The 18,575-nt window shown below is 34.3% G+C and overlaps 2 protein-coding genes across 2 annotated transcripts; both read right to left on the bottom strand.

Annotated features, from left to right (window-relative positions):
• Positions 1-7,376: 7,376 nt before the first annotated feature.
• Positions 7,377-8,522, bottom strand: LOC143636424 (F-box protein CPR1-like). The gene has a single exon (XM_077104022.1). It carries the CDS (start codon positions 8,520-8,522, stop codon positions 7,377-7,379), a length of 1,146 nt encoding a protein of 381 aa, XP_076960137.1.
• An 8,725-nt stretch (positions 8,523-17,247) lies between these two features.
• Positions 17,248-18,300, bottom strand: LOC143636416 (F-box protein CPR1-like). The gene has a single exon (XM_077104014.1). It carries the CDS (start codon positions 18,298-18,300, stop codon positions 17,248-17,250), a length of 1,053 nt encoding a protein of 350 aa, XP_076960129.1.
• Positions 18,301-18,575: the final 275 nt, after the last annotated feature.

Raw genomic sequence — 18,575 nt, 5'->3', positions numbered from 1 at the left:
TTTTATTGGTTATGCAACATTAGGTTATGCATCTTTTCAAGAGCTCATACAACCATGTGCAAAAACAAAATGAACATACAATTTTTTTTGAACGATTTAAGTGAGCTGGTATATCTTTAATCATTCTTATCTATCACTTTATTTATGCTTATATATCAACATGCTTTTGTGTTTGTATATCTGTGTAGGATTATGGTATTTATTTTGATGATGATGATGATATTACTGTGAATGCATTAAAGCAGCAAAATCTAATTGTTATTCTTGAACAGAGTTTCTTTTCATATTTGCTTCAGCTTCCCAGGTAAATACAATTTGCAAACAAAACGAAATAGTAACTTTTTAAACGTGCTAAAATCTCTTTTATTTTTAATGGATTTTATGTGCTTCTAGGTTTTAGTTTGATGCTCTGAATCCATGTATACAGAATATACCCTTTCACTCATAATCCCAACTCACTAAATTTCATTGTAAATAAAATATACCCTTGTAGACTCGGTAATATTTTATAAAGTTTCTATTAGTGAAAGATGCTCAAATGAATTTCATTAAAATTTTCTATTATTTGGTTATCTGCTACATCTTTCTTATGATAATTTACAGAAACTTAAACATACACATGATCAAGGTTGTTTTCAGACTATCACCATACATACTGAAGTAATTTAATATTTAAGAGAGGATGCAAAAAATAGTCAAATTTATATTAATAGTGAGTAATGAGCCATCGAAAAGTCTAGTTTCCCTTTATGGTGATTGGTGAAAACAGAAGGGAAAAAGGCAAAAAAACTGTTTAGTCGTTAAAAGTTCAAATAAATTTGTGCTTGCAGTGGCAAAACTATCCTCATATTGTGTATGAAGAGTGCTGCTTGGCAAGTTATTCTTTGAAGGATTTGACAAATGATGATAATACTGATCACGTGGAAGGTTTGGGTCAAAAATATACTACTATATATTTAATATTTTTACACGAATACGAGGAGCAAAAAGAAAAACAACTAAATGCATCAAGCTATCAACAAATAAAGAAATAATAATAATAATAATAATAATAATAATAATAATAAAAACGCACATGCGTACTTACTTGAATCTTGAAGAGCCAACCGACAAAAGAATATGGAAAACGACCTCCGAGGCTCCATTCATCACGGTAATGGCTGCTATTGCACGATAACCATGTGCACGATAACCATGTGCAGTATTAATTAACTAATTGCAAATGCTTACAGTCGGAAAAGGAACAATCAAAATTTTGTTGTAAAATTATTATTAACTACCTGCATACAAATATCGAATCATATTAGATGAACAAATCAGGTGAGCATATGCAAATCACTAAAATTATAGATAATGAGTTGAACCTCTTAAGTTAGTCAGTAATTATTGAAACTTTGGGCAAATCCTAATCAATACGCTATGTTTTGCTAGTAATATAAAATAATATAATACAAAGATCATTAGCAGAGCATCAATGGAGTATGTTTTTCAGAAACCTAATGTACCTTTGCATGATTAAGTTAAAAATTGGTAGTTTAAAAAGATAACACATGGACTTTTAATAACTGAAAAGATAATGAAGCATAAAGAAGTGATGTAAATGTGTGTGCACGCTCGTAGTGCAAGTTACCAAGCTAGAACTTCTTTAAACGTCTAATACTTTAAAATTAGTGTATTACATGGAATCTTTATGTTTGCAAAGAATGATATTGATTGAAAAGGCAATAAAAAGATTCAATGAATTTTGTGCTTGTATGAAATACTTAAATCAGCAACGTAAGTATGAAGCAACATGAAAATGATATGAAATTGGCCTATAAAGTGGTGGTAAGATTTTTAAATTTGGCTTCCATCAATAATTCAGAACATAAAGTTGCACCAGCATGATCCAAATATACATTCCCTGCATATAAATTCCATCTATAATATAATATAGGTCAATCAACTAAATGAATAATTTAAACATTTTGAATAGGCCCTATGAATCATCCATAATATGTAATCCAAAAGTAAAAAAATCAATGTTATTGTAAAAGTTAAATATTTGTAGGTTTCATATAATGATCGAGTAAGCTTCCAATCATCTAATGTTATGAGATATGAGAAATAAATATAATACAGAGATCATGAATACAATGCAAATTCAGACAATGATTTAAGAGTGTTAAATTAAACTCAAATAACACCATCCGATATGGTGACAACTAGATATGTAACCTTGAGAGTTAGAAGCAGACATAAAGAGGTTTGTTCAAAAAAATTTAGTTGAAAATACATAGTAGACATAAAGAGGGACTTACAGTGAATTAAAGACACTGAGTTTGAAATTACACAATTGAATAATTGAATCATCGTCAACCATTGTAATTGGAGGCGCCATTGCAAAAGCTCCGCCTAGGATTGCTGAAATCACTTCACGAATCATTATAAGTCACTTCATATATCATTCTTCAATTTAGAGAGAGGATTGCTCTTCAATTGGTTGTATCGAGTGAATTTATAAGAGAGGATAACAGAAGGGTTCCTTCAAATCACAATCAACTTCCTAAGGCTAACAATAGTGGAGTGGGCTGTAAATGGGGGCGAATTGTAACACGTGGCGCCCAGTCAGCAAAGGGTGGGAATTTGTTTTTAGGGTTTAATGGTGTAGGGGCTACAAGTTGGGCCCACGGTATCTTTTTTTATTATTTTCTTTTTATAATTAAACTAATCAAATAAAAACCAATTTATTTAAATAATTAAATAAAAATGTATTAAAATTAAAAAATAAATACAAAAAAATACATAAAACTAAAAAAACACACCAATAGTAAAAGTAAATTATAATAAAAAAACACATCACAACAAAATACATATAAAAATATAAGTAAAAAAACTAATCTACTCGTCTTCATCTTCGTCTTCGTCCTCCTCCTCGTCTTCGTCCTCCTCTTCGTCCTCAACGGGACGATTATCCCACACGTGTTGAACCAAATCCGCCTTTAGTTGGTTATGTATATCACTTGATGTGAGCTGGTGAATGTTATACGTCCGTTGGTGATGTGTAGTAAAACACACTTACTTTCCTTATGATTTTATCATGATTTTTATGTTTAATTGTTTATTTTATGAAAGTATTGGGGGTTAAGTGCAATAATTTACAAAGTTTAAATGTTAATTGTAGGTTTATGAAAGATGGTGAAAAAAGAGTTAAATTGGAAGACTTTAGGGGCCTTTTTGGTCAAGTTTCAAAGCTACAACTCAAGGCCTGACCCAAGCCCACAAGTTAGAAGCCTTACATGATATTATATTAAGTTAATTAACTTAGTTTTCATCCATAATCCAGCCACAAAAACCAAAATAAAAAAAAAAACCCTAACTCCTACAACTTGCGATCGGCAGCAACAAAGGGAGAAGAAAAAAAAGTTTGGCGGCTAGGGTTTGGCTGTTGTGACGGCTGGAGAGGAAGAAGAACATCGTGGAGAGTCTTGGGCAGCTGCTAGGCATCAAATACATCCATAAACTCAGCTCAATAACCTTAAGTAATCATTTTTAAACTTTGTTTCTTGTTCAAGAACCCTAACTAGTTGAATTGATCTTTTTCTTTGGATTGTTATGCAAGTAATTGATTGTTTGACTTTGATTTAGTTATTCTTGGATCTTGAATGAGTTTGATTATGTTTATGTTGATGTTTATGATGTTTTACTTAAATGTTAATGGCTGTCCAAAATTAATGAGTAGCTAATCTTGTTTGTTCTACCTAGGTTTGATGAATATTGTTAGGTTTTGACTAGTAATATGGATTGTTAATGATCATGGCATAAATTGTTAATGTAAAGTTTGATTTAACAGTAAATTAGATTGTGTTTAGTGGCTGTGTTTTGTTTGATTATACCTAATAACCTCATGCTTTAATTAATTGAATCGGTTTTGATTAGTTGTTGCATGTTTAAGGCTCTTTACTTTGTGTTTAGGGTTTATTTGCGGGAAGTACAACCGTAGGGATAAGTGGGTAAATTAATTAGATAAAATCAGTTGTGAAACACCTTCTTAGAGACCGAGAGGTGATAAGAAGTAAACTCATCTCATTACTTTTACTTGTTAGAATTAAGATCGCGCGAGAGCGGGTTTTGTTCTTGTCGGGTTTGGGTGTTTGAACGATTAGTTGGTCTAGTTTAAGTTAAGTTGAATTGTTCATCTATCCTTGGTTGCGTAGTATTCGTTTCCATTAGGCTAGTGTGTCGGTGAGACCGAGAGGTGAGTCGGCATTAGAACACGTTAATAATTTGTTTTCCCGGTTTGTTCTTAAAATCAACTAAGATAAGTTAGAGTTTGTTAGTGAGACCGAGATGTGATCTGACCTTCTTGAGCGAACCTTAGTTGTGTCATCCTTTAGAACCGGTGTCGTGAGAGTTTTCAATCCATTGTCTTGTCATCTCTTTCAATATGATTCTTACCTAGGTAGACGTTTTTATCACTGCACTAAAAGTTTCCAAAGTTTTTTTAAAAGTTTTCATTTAGTTAAGTTAAGTAGTTAAATCAATTCTAAAAAAATCAATTAAATATTTTGGTGAGTCTTGGTTAGAGTTTAGTGATTATAAACGTTTTCACGTGTCTTCGAGTTCGATATCCGGACTTTCCTCATCCGTGCTATACGCGACCGGTACACTTGCCGTTTGTGTGAACTAGGATAGATTGTTTGGTTTTTAAAGCTTAGATGCGACTTGTGTTTTATTTATATATATATATTCGCACATCAGTTGGTCTTGGGTTGGTTCAGGGAACTGTTCTGGAACGCTTCCTGGTATATAGTGTTGACATATTGCGTTTCCCTCGTCTTCTAAAATCATATTATACAATATGATACACGTATACATGGCATCGCTCATTTTTGCCAACGTCCATACACGACAAGGGTTTTTCACATAATGCCAACGTTTTTTTAGAACCCCGAAACACCACTCGATATTCTTTCTCGTGGACTCTTGCTTCTTCTTAAAATAATCTCTTTTTTCTTCGATCGGGTCTTGAAACGTGTTGACGATGATCAAGTACTCTGGATATATCCCATCTCCCAAATAGTATCCGTGATGATAAAAGGTATCGTTGGCATAAAACGGTAAGGCCGGTATGCTACGGCTGATGTAATACTCTAGCACGGGTGCCGCGTTGAGAACGTTTATGTCGTTGTTGGACCCGACTGAGCCGAAGTAGGCTGACCAAATCCAGAGGTCGTGTGAACAAATGGCTTGAAGACTAACCGTTGGCACCCCATGGTCACCATGAGTGTATTGACCTCGCCATGCGGTTGGACAGTTGGCCCACTCCCAATGCATGTAATCTATACTCTCGATCATGTCTGGAAAAGAATTTTTGCTTTCGTGTACATCGTATATGCGAGTCAGGTTGTTTGAAGTAGGAATCCTCAGATAACGACGAGAGTATAATTGTATTATTCCTATACAAATAAATTACTAAAAACTATTTATATTAAAAACAATAGTTAATACAAACAATTTAAATTTTACCGATGCAAAAATTCTCCAACGCATCTCTCGTTGTTTTCTCAGCCATCTTTAAATACTCGTCATTGATATCGGTCGTGTTGCCGTATGCGAGGGTGCGTAGAGCCGAAGTACACTTTTGGATGGCGGAGAATCCTAAATATCCTCGTGCGTCAGGTTTTTGTTGAAAATACTCATACTCCCGCTCCATATCTCCAACGATGCGCAAAAATAAACGCTTGGACATTCGAAAACGACGTCCAAACATAGCGTCGTTATATGTAGGTGTGTCGTTGAAGTAGTCCTTCATCATACGAGCGTTCACTTGCTTACGATCCCGAAGGATATATGACCGTCTACGTGGTGGCGTATAGCTAGTAGAGTCGGACACCATGTTATTGGCGACGGCCCGAACCGCGTTCGTGACCTCTAAATGCTCTTCCGCCACTTGTTGATGAATCTAATGAATTCTTCGACTCTCGTTGATTAATTGATCCCAAATCTCGGCAGAATTCGTGGAATCCGGGGAACTCATTGAGTTTGAAAATGATGAAAATGATTGGTATTTTTATGTTTGAGTTTGTGTATGATATGGTGAAAATGGTTTAATTGGTTTGATATTTATATTAAGTTTTTAATTTATTTTTTTAGTTAGCCGTTATCCCCAACGGTAACATTATTATTATATTATTATTTCCATCTCTCGCAGGCGACAATATCACCTCGCCCCCGCCCCAAATCGCCCACATATCGCGCGCGCACGCGGGAGGGGGGGTGTTCTCGCCCAACTCTTGCCCAAACCAACGCTCATTACACATGGCCTAATAACTTTTTGCAACACTTATTTTGCTTTTCATATTCACTTACATATTTCCTTTAGCTAATCAAATTCCAATTTTTAATAATACGACACACTTTTATTGTTTTTTAGTCTTATAAATAAGTGATCCATGTAATAGAAAAAAGGAACAAAAATTTAGTTAAATTTGTTCCAGAAACATGATCAAACGGTAGCTTCTTCATTGATCATTCCATAAACCAATGAGTTTAGTTGCTGAAGTGCAAAAGAACATTAAAGTCAAAAATATCAAAATGTAAAAAAGTTAAGGTTTAAAGAACAAGAATGCATAAATCTAGACGTAAACATAATAGTTTTCCGTGAATAATAATAATAATAATAATAATAATAATAATAATAATAATAATAATAATAATAATAATAAGAGTAAAACGACAACTCTACCCTTTCTCATACGTATTTAATTGGCTTTGCCATCTGGTCCAAAAGGAGATACTGAAAACGTTGCTAGGGTAATTCTTAACTTATAGGACAGGTTTATCATTTTAGTACTACATTGTTTGTTTTGAATAAAGATTCGTGTTTTTATGATAACTTGGTTAAACAATTGATATGATCATTGATTTTCTTGATCTAATGAACAGGCTGTCCTGTGATCCTTCATTCCAAGATTGTAAAGTATCACAAATTTGATTTTTGACAAAGTTTTGTTATTACAAGTGGAATTTCAAACATACAAAACTAATAAAACTCATGAATATTGTAAAATTGTAATACTACAAACTTGTAAACATGTCACTCATTAGCTAGTAAACTTGTAAAGCAGATTTTAAAACAAACATTTCTTTCATCACATCATTCATGAAACCAAAGTTGAAGTATCATTCAGGAAACATAATATGAGAACATATCATGATATCTATAACAAAACGACATATCATACTCACAAATCCAAAACCGTATCAGAACAAAAGTCAAAAGATAGAAATGAATTGAATTAAATCTTAAGATCGAACTATGTGTAAAAAAAACTGACTGTTTTTGGTTGTACGTATAGTTTTCGGTTATGAGTCGACCAACAATGCGTTCACAATCAGTCTGAAAACTTACAAATGCTAGGTAAACACATATCAGAAGGTGAAACCAAACTTTCAACGTACTCAATGGAGCGCATATCGTTGATGTGATAAATCTTGTTTACCATGTTGAAATAGGATTGCATGTTTATCCCCTTAACATCACCAAGAATTGGCAAGTCGTCTAGCGTGGTATATGAATCTTTAAATATGTCGCAGATAACATATTTGAATGAGGTATCTTTAAAAATAAGCTTTCCATTACCCAAAATACAAACGGGGTAAGAAAAATGTTTTATCTGAAAAGGTAATGTGAATGAATGCGCTTTCATCCACGAGCACTCTTTCATCAACCACACATCGAATCTAAGGCGATCAACATTGTTAATCAAACAAAGGCATCCACCAATGGATCCCAAATGACCCCCCTCTACGTATTTGAGTCCATCGGGTAGTTTAATGTTTGAAAATACCATCTCCTTAACATTGAGGGTCAAGATCTCAAAATTGAGCGTTACACGACATATTAGCATCAAATTGGATGGAGAAGTTACCCAATGCAAAACTCCATTCAGAAACGTACCAGCATCACCGTGAACGTAAAACTTTGTTGTAAGATATTGTGATTGTGTGCTCCATGAACTGGTTTTAAAATCAAAGAAATTGTATGCATACATTAGGTAATCAGGAGAGTCACGACATATTTGAAATCTAACAATCTTTAGGTCATCTTTGGTCACTCCATAGCCAAATCCAAACACATCGGGGCGAGAAGGTAAAGGTGGACCCACTACCATAGCTATCTTAAATGCACAAGTTAATGGATTGTATAGGATCAACTTACAACGTGAGGACTTACGATTAGTAAGAACTAAAAGCACAATGCCGTTTAATGTTCCAACAATGGAAACTTTTGTACAGTCATCCTCGTCGTCTAAAAGAGAAGGAAGTAATCTAACCACATGCTGAGCCTCGTTGACATCTATGGCCACGAGAGGCCCGGTAAATGGCAAAAGCATCATTTGACGTGATCTCGACTTCATAAAATAAGGAGATGAAATTAGCTCATTCCAATGCTTTGACACGCATCGGAACCGAAGTAAAGGCTTTCCGGGAAGTCGAGCAAGGATGTTGTGTAGAATGTCATCACCTACGTTAGGCATAAACTATTTCGATGTTGTTTTTATCAATGTTAATGGAATGAGGAGAAGATGATCATAGGCTGCAGTTTGTTTGTAAAAAACGTACGAAGGAAACCCTAATTCGGTTTTATATTCTATGGTTTGTTCAGATAATAATGGAAATAACTTGGTTTCAAAAATTTAATTTTTCGTTGGGCTTTGGACATGATACTAGCTTCGCGGGCTTTACTGGTTTGGGCCTCATAAACAACGCCTAGTAGAAAAAAGCTAGCAACAAAGTGGATTTTTCATCAAATATAAAACAATTATGAGCTAAAAGAAATTAATCTATACTATATATAATACATGAGTTAGGGACCTCTTATATTTTTAGAGGTACCAAACTCATTGCTTTATATACAACACATAATGCATCGAAATTTAAAAAATTAGGGGTAATTAAGTCTTTACTTAAGTAACTTTCACTCTTTCAAAATATACTTACATGTTTGGTCCCTCAAATTCACTACTTTTTTTTGTGAAGTTTAATAATAGTTACACATATGCCCCATAATTCAAAACCAACTACCTCGCGACTTTTTAACGATCATAACTTTTTCACACTTTAATATTTTTTCAAAAACATTACGTCATAAAAACGAGCATTTTATTCTCTTTAATTTGGTTATAATATTGCTATAGTTTTTAGTTTTAAAAAGTTAGCATGTTACCCGCTTACCATTTAGAACCTGGAAACAAGTCGAGTCGGGGGGGTTCGGGTCATTTGTAAAAGTACAATAAGGTCGGAATGAGTCGATACAAAAAAATAGTTATGGTTCGGGTTCGAGTAGAAATTGGCATGGTCAGAACGTTGTCGAGTCGGAACGGGTTTGGGGCCACAACGGGTTGTTTTGAAAAATGATTTATTTTAAATTATTGTATATTGGTTAAGCATGTTTTAATGTCGGTAACGTGCATTCCTGTCCGATTACGCGTGTTCAATCTTCGATTACACGCAGCTGGCTTTGCACGAGTTACGCGCCCAATTTTAGGCTACGTGCTCACTGTCATCAGATGACATATGTATCGACACGGACTATGCGTTCAATATTGAGTTGCGCGTGCGCCCCGCTGCATTGCGCGGGCACCATGCTAGTACATAAATAAATATGACATTAGTTGAATGAAATTAGATAAGTAATGTTAACAAATGTAATACAAATAATTGTTGTGTTCTAGAGGGTTTTTTTTAATAAAGAAAAGAAAGGAAATTGAAGAAAATTGTGTTCCTGAGTTTCATTAAACGAAAGAAAAGAAATTATATGGAAGAAAAATAAGGAGAAATAAAGGGTAAGTTGGATGAAAATGTTTTCTTTCAAATTTGGAGAGAAATAAAAAGAAAGGAAATGGAAAGAGGAAAAGAAAATTAAAAGAAAACTTTTTCTTTCTTTTCTTTTCTCTTATTAAATTGAACTCGGGAACAAAGCGTTAGAAAGAATGTAAAGTGTGACCAATAGAAATGTGGAAACAGAAGATAAATGAAAATGCATGTGAAAACAAGTATATTGGTTATTTTTGTTTATTCGTTAGCTTTAGTTAGTGTTCAGTAATCAAGCTTCTAACCCACCCCCTAATTCTATATAGAGCTTTCGTGTTAGTAAGTATGATGGGTTGCATAAACTTTGACCTTTAGGACAAGTAATGGTGTCAAGGAACAAATGTGTGGTTAGATTGGCTTCGTGATGCTCAAGGTGTGTGTTGCGGAAGGGAAGAATGAGGTGGCTTTTGTAGCTTTAAACTCGTGATACAAGTTTAAATTAACATCTACTACTCTAATAGTCGTAATGGTTAAATGCAAGATTAATTAGCTGACTACTGACTCAGAGAGTCAAATAATCAACATTTGAATATTTATACTACTATACTTGTCGTGTGAGTCGGAGGGTCAAAGAATCAACCTTTGAATATGATTATAATACTCTACTTGTTGCGTGAGTCGTGTCATTTCTGTTTCTTCGCTTTTCTTGAACAACCAATTTATTTTGTCGTATGGACTTTAACCCAATGCTTCAAAAACCATCCAAACCCATGTGTTTAAAGTCTTGCCTTTTCCAATGAACTATTGATCTATACTAGAAAATGAGGCTATTGCAACTTTCTACTTGCAACCTTTCATAATTGTGTTGCATCTAACTCTAATTTAACTTCACTCAATATAAAGGTTGCATTACAATATTAAACGCAACTTTTTTCACAAAAAGTTACAATTTTTTATTAAAATTGTAACCTTTTTATTTAAAGGTTGCAAAATTTACATGAAACTATAACCTTTTCTAGAAAGGTTGCAACTTTTTCCCGCACAACATATAGAAAGCACTGAAACTAATTACTGTTGAAACCAAAAATCATAAAAGCGAATACCACGCCTATGCTTTTTTTTTTTTGGCACTTATGTGTATTACAAAACAACAACCATCTGAGTGGGTTTTTTAACAACATTGAAGACCGAATATGACTTGGTCAGTTTTAAATAAAATTTACGTCAAAACGTATACTGACTCGATTAAAATAGATAAAAAAATAAGTCCATCGCGTTCAAACGAAAGATAAAATTAAAGAAACGTAATTTATTCGATTATTGGTTAATTAAATAGTTGAGCTAACTAAAAACAGAACAAAAAAGAAATAAAAAAATAAAACTGTTTTTAAAAGTTCAAACCTGTTTGGGTTGGGGTGGGGGGTTTGACTTGGCGGCAATTTTGCAAATAATGTTTTTAGTTTCCCACTCTCTCCTCTCAAACCGCTTAACTAATTTCAACCATTAGCGAATGGTTCAAACTTGAATAGTGACCAGTTACCATAAGATGTACATCGTTAGATCTCGAAGGTTTGTTTGTGATCGATTTCATCTTCTCTCCTTAAAATGTTCTACTTCTGCTCGACATTGGATATGTTGCTCTCCAACTATACCCGTATGCTTTTACAATATATTGTACTACATTTTGCTAGCTACTTGTTAGTGTTATTTAACCTAAGTTTTGGATTTTTGGTTGATATTATTGCGTGCACACAAAGTGTTCGACTAAATCACTGTGAGAGTTTAGGATTTTTATATTAAAACTGTTAGTCAGATAACTTTCAGTTCCAAATTCTTGTTCCTCAAATGTAAATGTAATTATGCAACTGATATGCTAGTAGTTAGGACTGTTGATTTGTTGATCTATGTAACTGCAATTTGTCAACAACAGAGTTGCTAGCATGCCTTGAACCATTATACGTAATAAATTAATTTTTATTAAGAAAAGCATTGACTTAATGCACAAGGTAAAAATACTAATTCAATTTATAATATACCTCAATACCCGCCGCTTATGACATCCTCTCAAATTGTTCTCTAAATCAGCTGGATGACTGCACACTTACTGAAGTTATGAAGAAACTTTTAGGTCACAAAATCTATCTTTGGTAAGTAAAGTTTTACCTTAGTTTTTTTAATGGTTGCTAATTCAAGTTATATACATAAACAACACCAAAAGGGCTACAGTGTCTTTAATTTGGCTTACAACGTCTAAAGGGATCCAATTACTCATGTCTTAACACCTGTTAATTTCATTCAAATTTTAGGAGCAAAATTTGAGCTATCAAACAATGTAACAATGGAAAGTGAAAAGCTATTGGTGGTGAGACCTACCACAAATGCAATCAATCTGGTAGGCAGTGCCACAATGGAGAAAGAAGTTGAGGAACATAGATGGGATAAGGTTTGGTGGCTACCGATAGAGGGTTCGACAGTGTGTATGGTGTGGTGGTTGCAAAACTGATCAATGTTGCCGAAGTTATTTTTGGAAAAGAATCCTTTCAGAATCCAAATCTCCAATGGTCAGTATTTTTTATTAATTTCTTGTTATTGTTTCTTTTAGGTCTTTGAAAGCTAACTTCAAGATATATAAACGTGTAGGATGAATATATGTGTAGTGGTGAAGTAGCGACTGATTGGATTATTGGAACATTGAGTTAGCTAATAGTTATATGGAGTTTTATGCATATTGTAGGTATCAATATTATAGTAGCAATCACCATTAAAGTCAATGCTAGCTTGAAAATGAGTTTGTTGTGATTGGACTTACCCGTAAAGTTTAGAAATCTTGATTGTATGCTTCATGCTTTAGTGAGTCTTTTATATGTTGTATGACAAAGATTAATTTCATCTTTCTACTTAGAAAGTGCATAAATATTCTGTTATATTATGCACAAATATTATGTTTTATTATGAATAAATATGTATTGCTTCATTGCTTATATGCTAAATTGCTAATGTCTTTTTAGGACATTTTTGCTCTATGTGTCAAAGGCTCTATGAAAAGAATGAAGAAACAAGAAAAGGTTATTCTTTACAGTAGCTTCTAAAACTTGGCTTGTAATTATTTGGTTGTTTAATTATCACTTAAAAGTGACTTTCTTGGTTATAGATGGATTCGATGAGAAGGGTAAACAAGAAAGTGGAGTTCCAGAAAATGCTACACTTCAAATTACCTTGAAGCTTGTTTCAAGGAAGACTGTTAGACATGTTACAAAAGACATAAAGGTTATGAAGAAAATTTTCAAAGACAAAGAAGAATATGCAAAATCAAATTAACGAATTGTTGTTCAAGTTATGTGTTCAACCAGAATATAGTTTTGGTTAGCATGAGTTACCAGTAGTCCCTCGTAACTCCATTGTGATCAATTGAATTGAGCTTGTATCTTTCCTTAAGGTTAGTGCAGTTATTTGATGGTTAAATAATAATAATAATTTAATATATGTTATTTTCTTATACATTATTTAACATTATGAACTTATAGGTAAAAGAATCATGGGATATGCATTCACAAGAGAGGATTACGGCAGCTCGGGAAAGAAGGAAGAAGGGAACTCCTTTTGAAGTTGTTAATACTTGAAATCTTCAAAGCAATATGAAAATATAAGGTGAGCCTTGAAGTTGGAAAAACACAATCACTTGAAATGTGAAAAGAATCAAAAACGATCATCAAAGGAAAAAAGGTTAAGCTAAAAGTTGCGCGTAAAGATTTTAACACTCAATGAGCAAACTTTGGAGCTATGATGCAGAATGCAAATGAGAAGCTACATGCCAGAGTACTTCAAGATCTTAGAGATGAGTAGAAGGTTTTTTTTCCCTATTATATTTGTAATTGACAACATTATTTTGACATTGGACCTATATCAAATTGTGATATTTGGTTATTAATTATTTTTAAAGTACTTGTTATGTTGGTGTAGTTGATATACCATTGAGTATTAATCAAAAAGTTAGTATTTCAAACAATGACCAAGAGAGTTGCATTTTTCTGTAAAAAGGTTACATTTATTGTAACTAAAATCTTAAGCAAGTGTTGCACTTGACGTAAAACAAGGCTGCATTTAAGATAGCAAAGGTTGCATTTGTGTGTTAAAAAAAGTTGCATCTAAAGGTAAAAAAGTTGAATTAGCATGTCAAGAAGATTGCATCCTAAAAAGGTTGCATTTGAATAATATATGTAACCCTTTTGAAAAATGTTGCATTATCTAACAAAAAGGTTGCATTAGGTATAATGCAACTTCGTCTAATGCAGCCTTGGATAAAAGGTTGCATTAGGCCTAATGCAACTTTTTCAAGGCCTAAGGTAACCTTTTACCGGGGTTGCAGTAGCCTCATTTTCTTGTAGTGATTGGTTCTATTTCTTCACTTAATAAATAGATTTGTTCCGATGTTCTTTTCTTATTCATCTTTTATTACTATCCTTTAATATATAAACTAATTATAATGATAATAAAGGTATATTTGATATTATTCTTAATATACCCGTGTAATACACAAATATCCGGCATAACAACTATATATAGTTGCTATATATATAAACTAAAGCTCGTTGGAGATCATAAAAAACTTAAATGCTTGAAATCGGTTGCTCTTATATGAAACTAGGGATAAGCAAATAGTACCGGAAACCGTACTAGGAATTTTCAGTAACAACGTTTTGAGTTTTTTGAAATCGGTCTTTTGGTACCGGTTCGGTATGATATCGTAATTTTGGATTGATTTAGCTTAGAATACTGTATCGTGCCGTACCGGTACCATGTACCCATTTTTTACCATTTCTTGGACCGATACTTTCGTTAGTCATGCTTGCAACAGTGAAAACTTAGCTGGAAACTTTTGTTTAATTCATGTACAATTTTGTGAAAGTTTATTAAAAGTAAGAAAGTTTGCTACTAAATGTACGTATGACCTTGATTAAAACTTTTTAACTCAGTTTTGTTTACTTGTTTTGTTTTAGTTTGTGATTATTATAACCAACCAAAACCGTAAACAAGTCCTCTGGTGTTGTTAATGAGAGATACTATGGAAAATGAGTTGCTATGTAACATCCCGAAATTTCCAAAATAATATTAATTGTATTACTTAATAATAGAGGGAAAGTTTACTCGGGTTATCGGGAAATAAATAAATAGAGTAGGAGTTGGTATGGGTCGGGCTAGTGTTGGGTAATGGATATGGGTTATGGACTTGGGTTATGAAAGAAGGAAGGAGAGTCCATGGGCTTAAGCCCATGATCCCTAAATATAAATACCATTAATCACTATTTAATCCTCATTCTCACATATTCCATACACCACCAAAACACACACAACCCGAACCAAGATCCGAAGGGGAAAACCCGAGCTTGTTGGTGCTGGAACGTCGTGACGGACCAAAACAACATCAAGGCTTAACCGGGTTCGTAGTTCGACTCGTTCAAGGTACGTTTATAGTTAGAAATCGTCGTATAGGTTCGGTTTGATTTGGGAAATTATAGATCTGTGTTAGTTTGTTATAAACGAACCTAAAACAACAAATATTACTGGAATTGATTAGCATTTGATAGGTTAATTGTTAACCTAAAAGAACCCGTAACCTATATGCCTAAATCGCACCCCTTAAACATCGATGTTAGGCCGATTTGATGGTTGGGGTTTGTAGGCGCTGGTCAGACGATTCCGTGGATACCTAAATCGAGTTATTTGGTTAAGAAACGAAGATGATTAAGGACGAACAGTAGCTGCAGCCGACAACTTCGCCTGCAAGCTAAGTTCGCCTGATGAACTTCGCCTGCAAGCTAAGTTCGCCTGATGACAACTTCGCCTAAAAGCTAAGTTCGCCTGATGACAACTTCGCCTAAAAGCTAAGTTCGCCTGATGACAACTTCGCCTAAAAGCTAAGTTCGCCTAAGGGTTAACTTCGCCTAAAGCTAAGTTCGCCTAAGGTTTAACTTCGCCTAAAGCTAAGTTCGCCTAAGGTTTAACTTCGCCTAAAGTCGAGTTCGATTAGAAAATAAATTATAAACGATAAGTAAAAGTAAGCTAATACTAGGCCGCTAGATTAGATCAGGCGAGTATTGATACGTGTAACTTATACAGTCAGCCGAGCTCAGTTAAAGAAGGGATTTACAACTATCGGAGGAAGAGGCAGAGTTCAGGTGAGTTTCTAGCCCCATTTATGTGTTATGTTTTCGGGGCTGTGTGCATATTCGATATGTTTGTTAATGCGCTTATCCTAAGAGATAAGTGTATGCCTTATGTGAATAATGTGATATGTATGAATGATGGCTTGACGGTACGTGAACGATCTTCGGATATTGCACGTACTGTCAGGTTGTAACGCTAAGTATAAGGTAAGTATGATATGTATGCTTATGTGTATGAATGTGATAAAGTTAATAAAAGAATGAAAGGATGGTTGTATGGTTACGAAGAGGGTACCGGGCCCTAATAATACTCGAGGTATGATGTATGGTTGTATGGTAACGAAGAGGGAATCGAACCCTACTAATATTCGAGAACTAGGGAACCGAACCCTACTAATATTCGAGGAAAGATGGACCAGACCCTTATAATATCTGTGATGTTAGGGACCAGACCCTTATAATATCTGTGATGTTAGGGACCAGACCCTTATAATATCGGTGAGGTTATAGGGCGAAAGGCTCTTTAAAACGTATGATTATGTATGTAAAGAAAGTATGAAGGTAAGAATGAAAGTATATGCAATTATGTGTGTATGAAAGAAAGTTAAGAGGTTAAGTATGAAATGTAAAAAGGTATTGTATGATTATGTGATTAACTAGAACTCACTCAGCGTAGCTGACTTTTAGTATGCACGCAGGTGAGTAGGATGAGGCAGCTCGCTTGAGGAGACACGTGGCACTGAATAAGAGGCTGACATCGGAAGACTCAAGATGTTTAAGTTTAATGTTTCGTTTATTTTGAAAGGCAAAATGATGTTTTAAGACAAGACGTGTTTTGATATGAAATGTCTTAAGAAAGTTTTTATATTCCGCGAAAGTTTTAATGAACTCTGATTTGTAAGAACTGTGTTTATGAGTAAATCCGACGCTAAAGTAAGGCTACCGGGTTCGGGGCCTTACAAGCTATCATTCCATCAAAACGTCTCAGAAACAAGATTGCTTGTTTTATAACACACATTCTTGCATCATATCATTCTGGAAAACATGAGATCATATCATGATACCAATAACATCACAAGTCCAAAAACGTACCCGAACAAAAGTCAAAAGATAGAAACAAACTAAAATAAATCACAAGATTAAACCATGTGTCACGAAAACAACTTTTTATTTTTAGTTTTACGTATGGTTTGGGTTCAGATACGGGTTGGCCAACAAACGTTCAACATTAGTCTCAAAACGTACGGATGCTAGATAAACACATATCAGAAGGTGAAACCAAACTTTATGTGTACTCAATGGAGCGTGCATAATTGAATCCAACAATCTTGTAATTCATGTTGACATCATCATCATAAGGCAAAGCATTGACCGTGTTATACGAATCATTTGACGTGTCGTAGATAACAAGTTGGGTTGAGCTTGAACATCTTATCATTATTAGTATCTTTCCATTGCCCGAAATACAAATGGGGATGATGAACGCTTGGAAACAATCAAGTCTTTCCAAATCGAAGTTGAACGAATGTGTTTTCATCCATGAGCACTCTTCTTTCATCAACCACACATCGAATCTAGTGCTACCAACCTTGTTAGCCACGCAAAGGCATCCGCCAATAGATCCCAAAACCGGAACCTCTATTCGTTTATCAAATCCGAATCCATCAGGTGGTTTTATGTCTGAAAACACCATCTTCCTAACATTGAGAGCGAAGATCCCAAAATAGGATGCTCGTAAAGTTACCCAATACAAAACGCCATTCACATGCATACCCGCATCATCCTGGAAAGAAAAATTGCGTACGATATATCTTGGTTTAACGCTCCACGAACTAGTTCTAAGATCAAAGACATCGAATCTATACTGGTCACAAAGTTCAAATCTTACAATCTTTAAGTCATCTTTGGTCGCTCCATAGCCAAATCCAAACACATAAGGGCGAGAACGTAAAGGTAGACTCATTACCACAGCTATCTTTGATGCACAAGTTACAGGATTATATAGGATCAACTTACAACTTAAGGACTTATAATTAGTAAGAGCCAAAAGCACAATGCCGTTTAATGTTCCAACAACGAAAACTTGTGTCCATTCTTTCGCCTCGTCGTCTAAAGGAGAATGAGGTAATCTAACCATATGATGAGGCTCGTTGGCATCTATAGCCACGAGAGGCCAGGTAAATGGCAAAAGGATCATTTGACGTGGTCTCGACTTAATTAAACAACGATATGAGATTATATGATTCCAATTCTTCGACACGCATCGGTAGCGTAGTAAAGGCTTTATGGGAAGTCGAGCAAGTATGTTGTGAAGAACGTCATCAGCTACGTTCTCCATGAATATTGATATTCCGATGTTGACTTAATAATCAATGTCGAAGGAATAATGAGGAGAAGCTGATCGTACGTCGGCTGTTTGTTTGTAAGGAACGAAGGAAACCCTAATTCACTGCTAAATAAATAAAATCTTATATATACTTCCTTTCATAATCGATATATCAATATATCATATACCTCCTTACACGTATCTAAAAATATATCTTGAGTCACATTATATAAAGCTATAAGTTTCTGAAATTCATATGGAAACATATTAAAATAATATATAGCAAT

The sequence above is a fragment of the Bidens hawaiensis genome, unplaced genomic scaffold (genome assembly GCF_021521415.1).
Source record: "Bidens hawaiensis isolate Kalapana, Puna unplaced genomic scaffold, B.hawaiensis_p1.1 tig00000599_1, whole genome shotgun sequence".
Lineage (NCBI taxonomy): Eukaryota > Viridiplantae > Streptophyta > Magnoliopsida > Asterales > Asteraceae > Bidens > Bidens hawaiensis.
The sequence above is the reverse complement of the archived record's forward strand: the minus strand, read 5'-3'. Positions and strand labels throughout refer to the sequence as shown.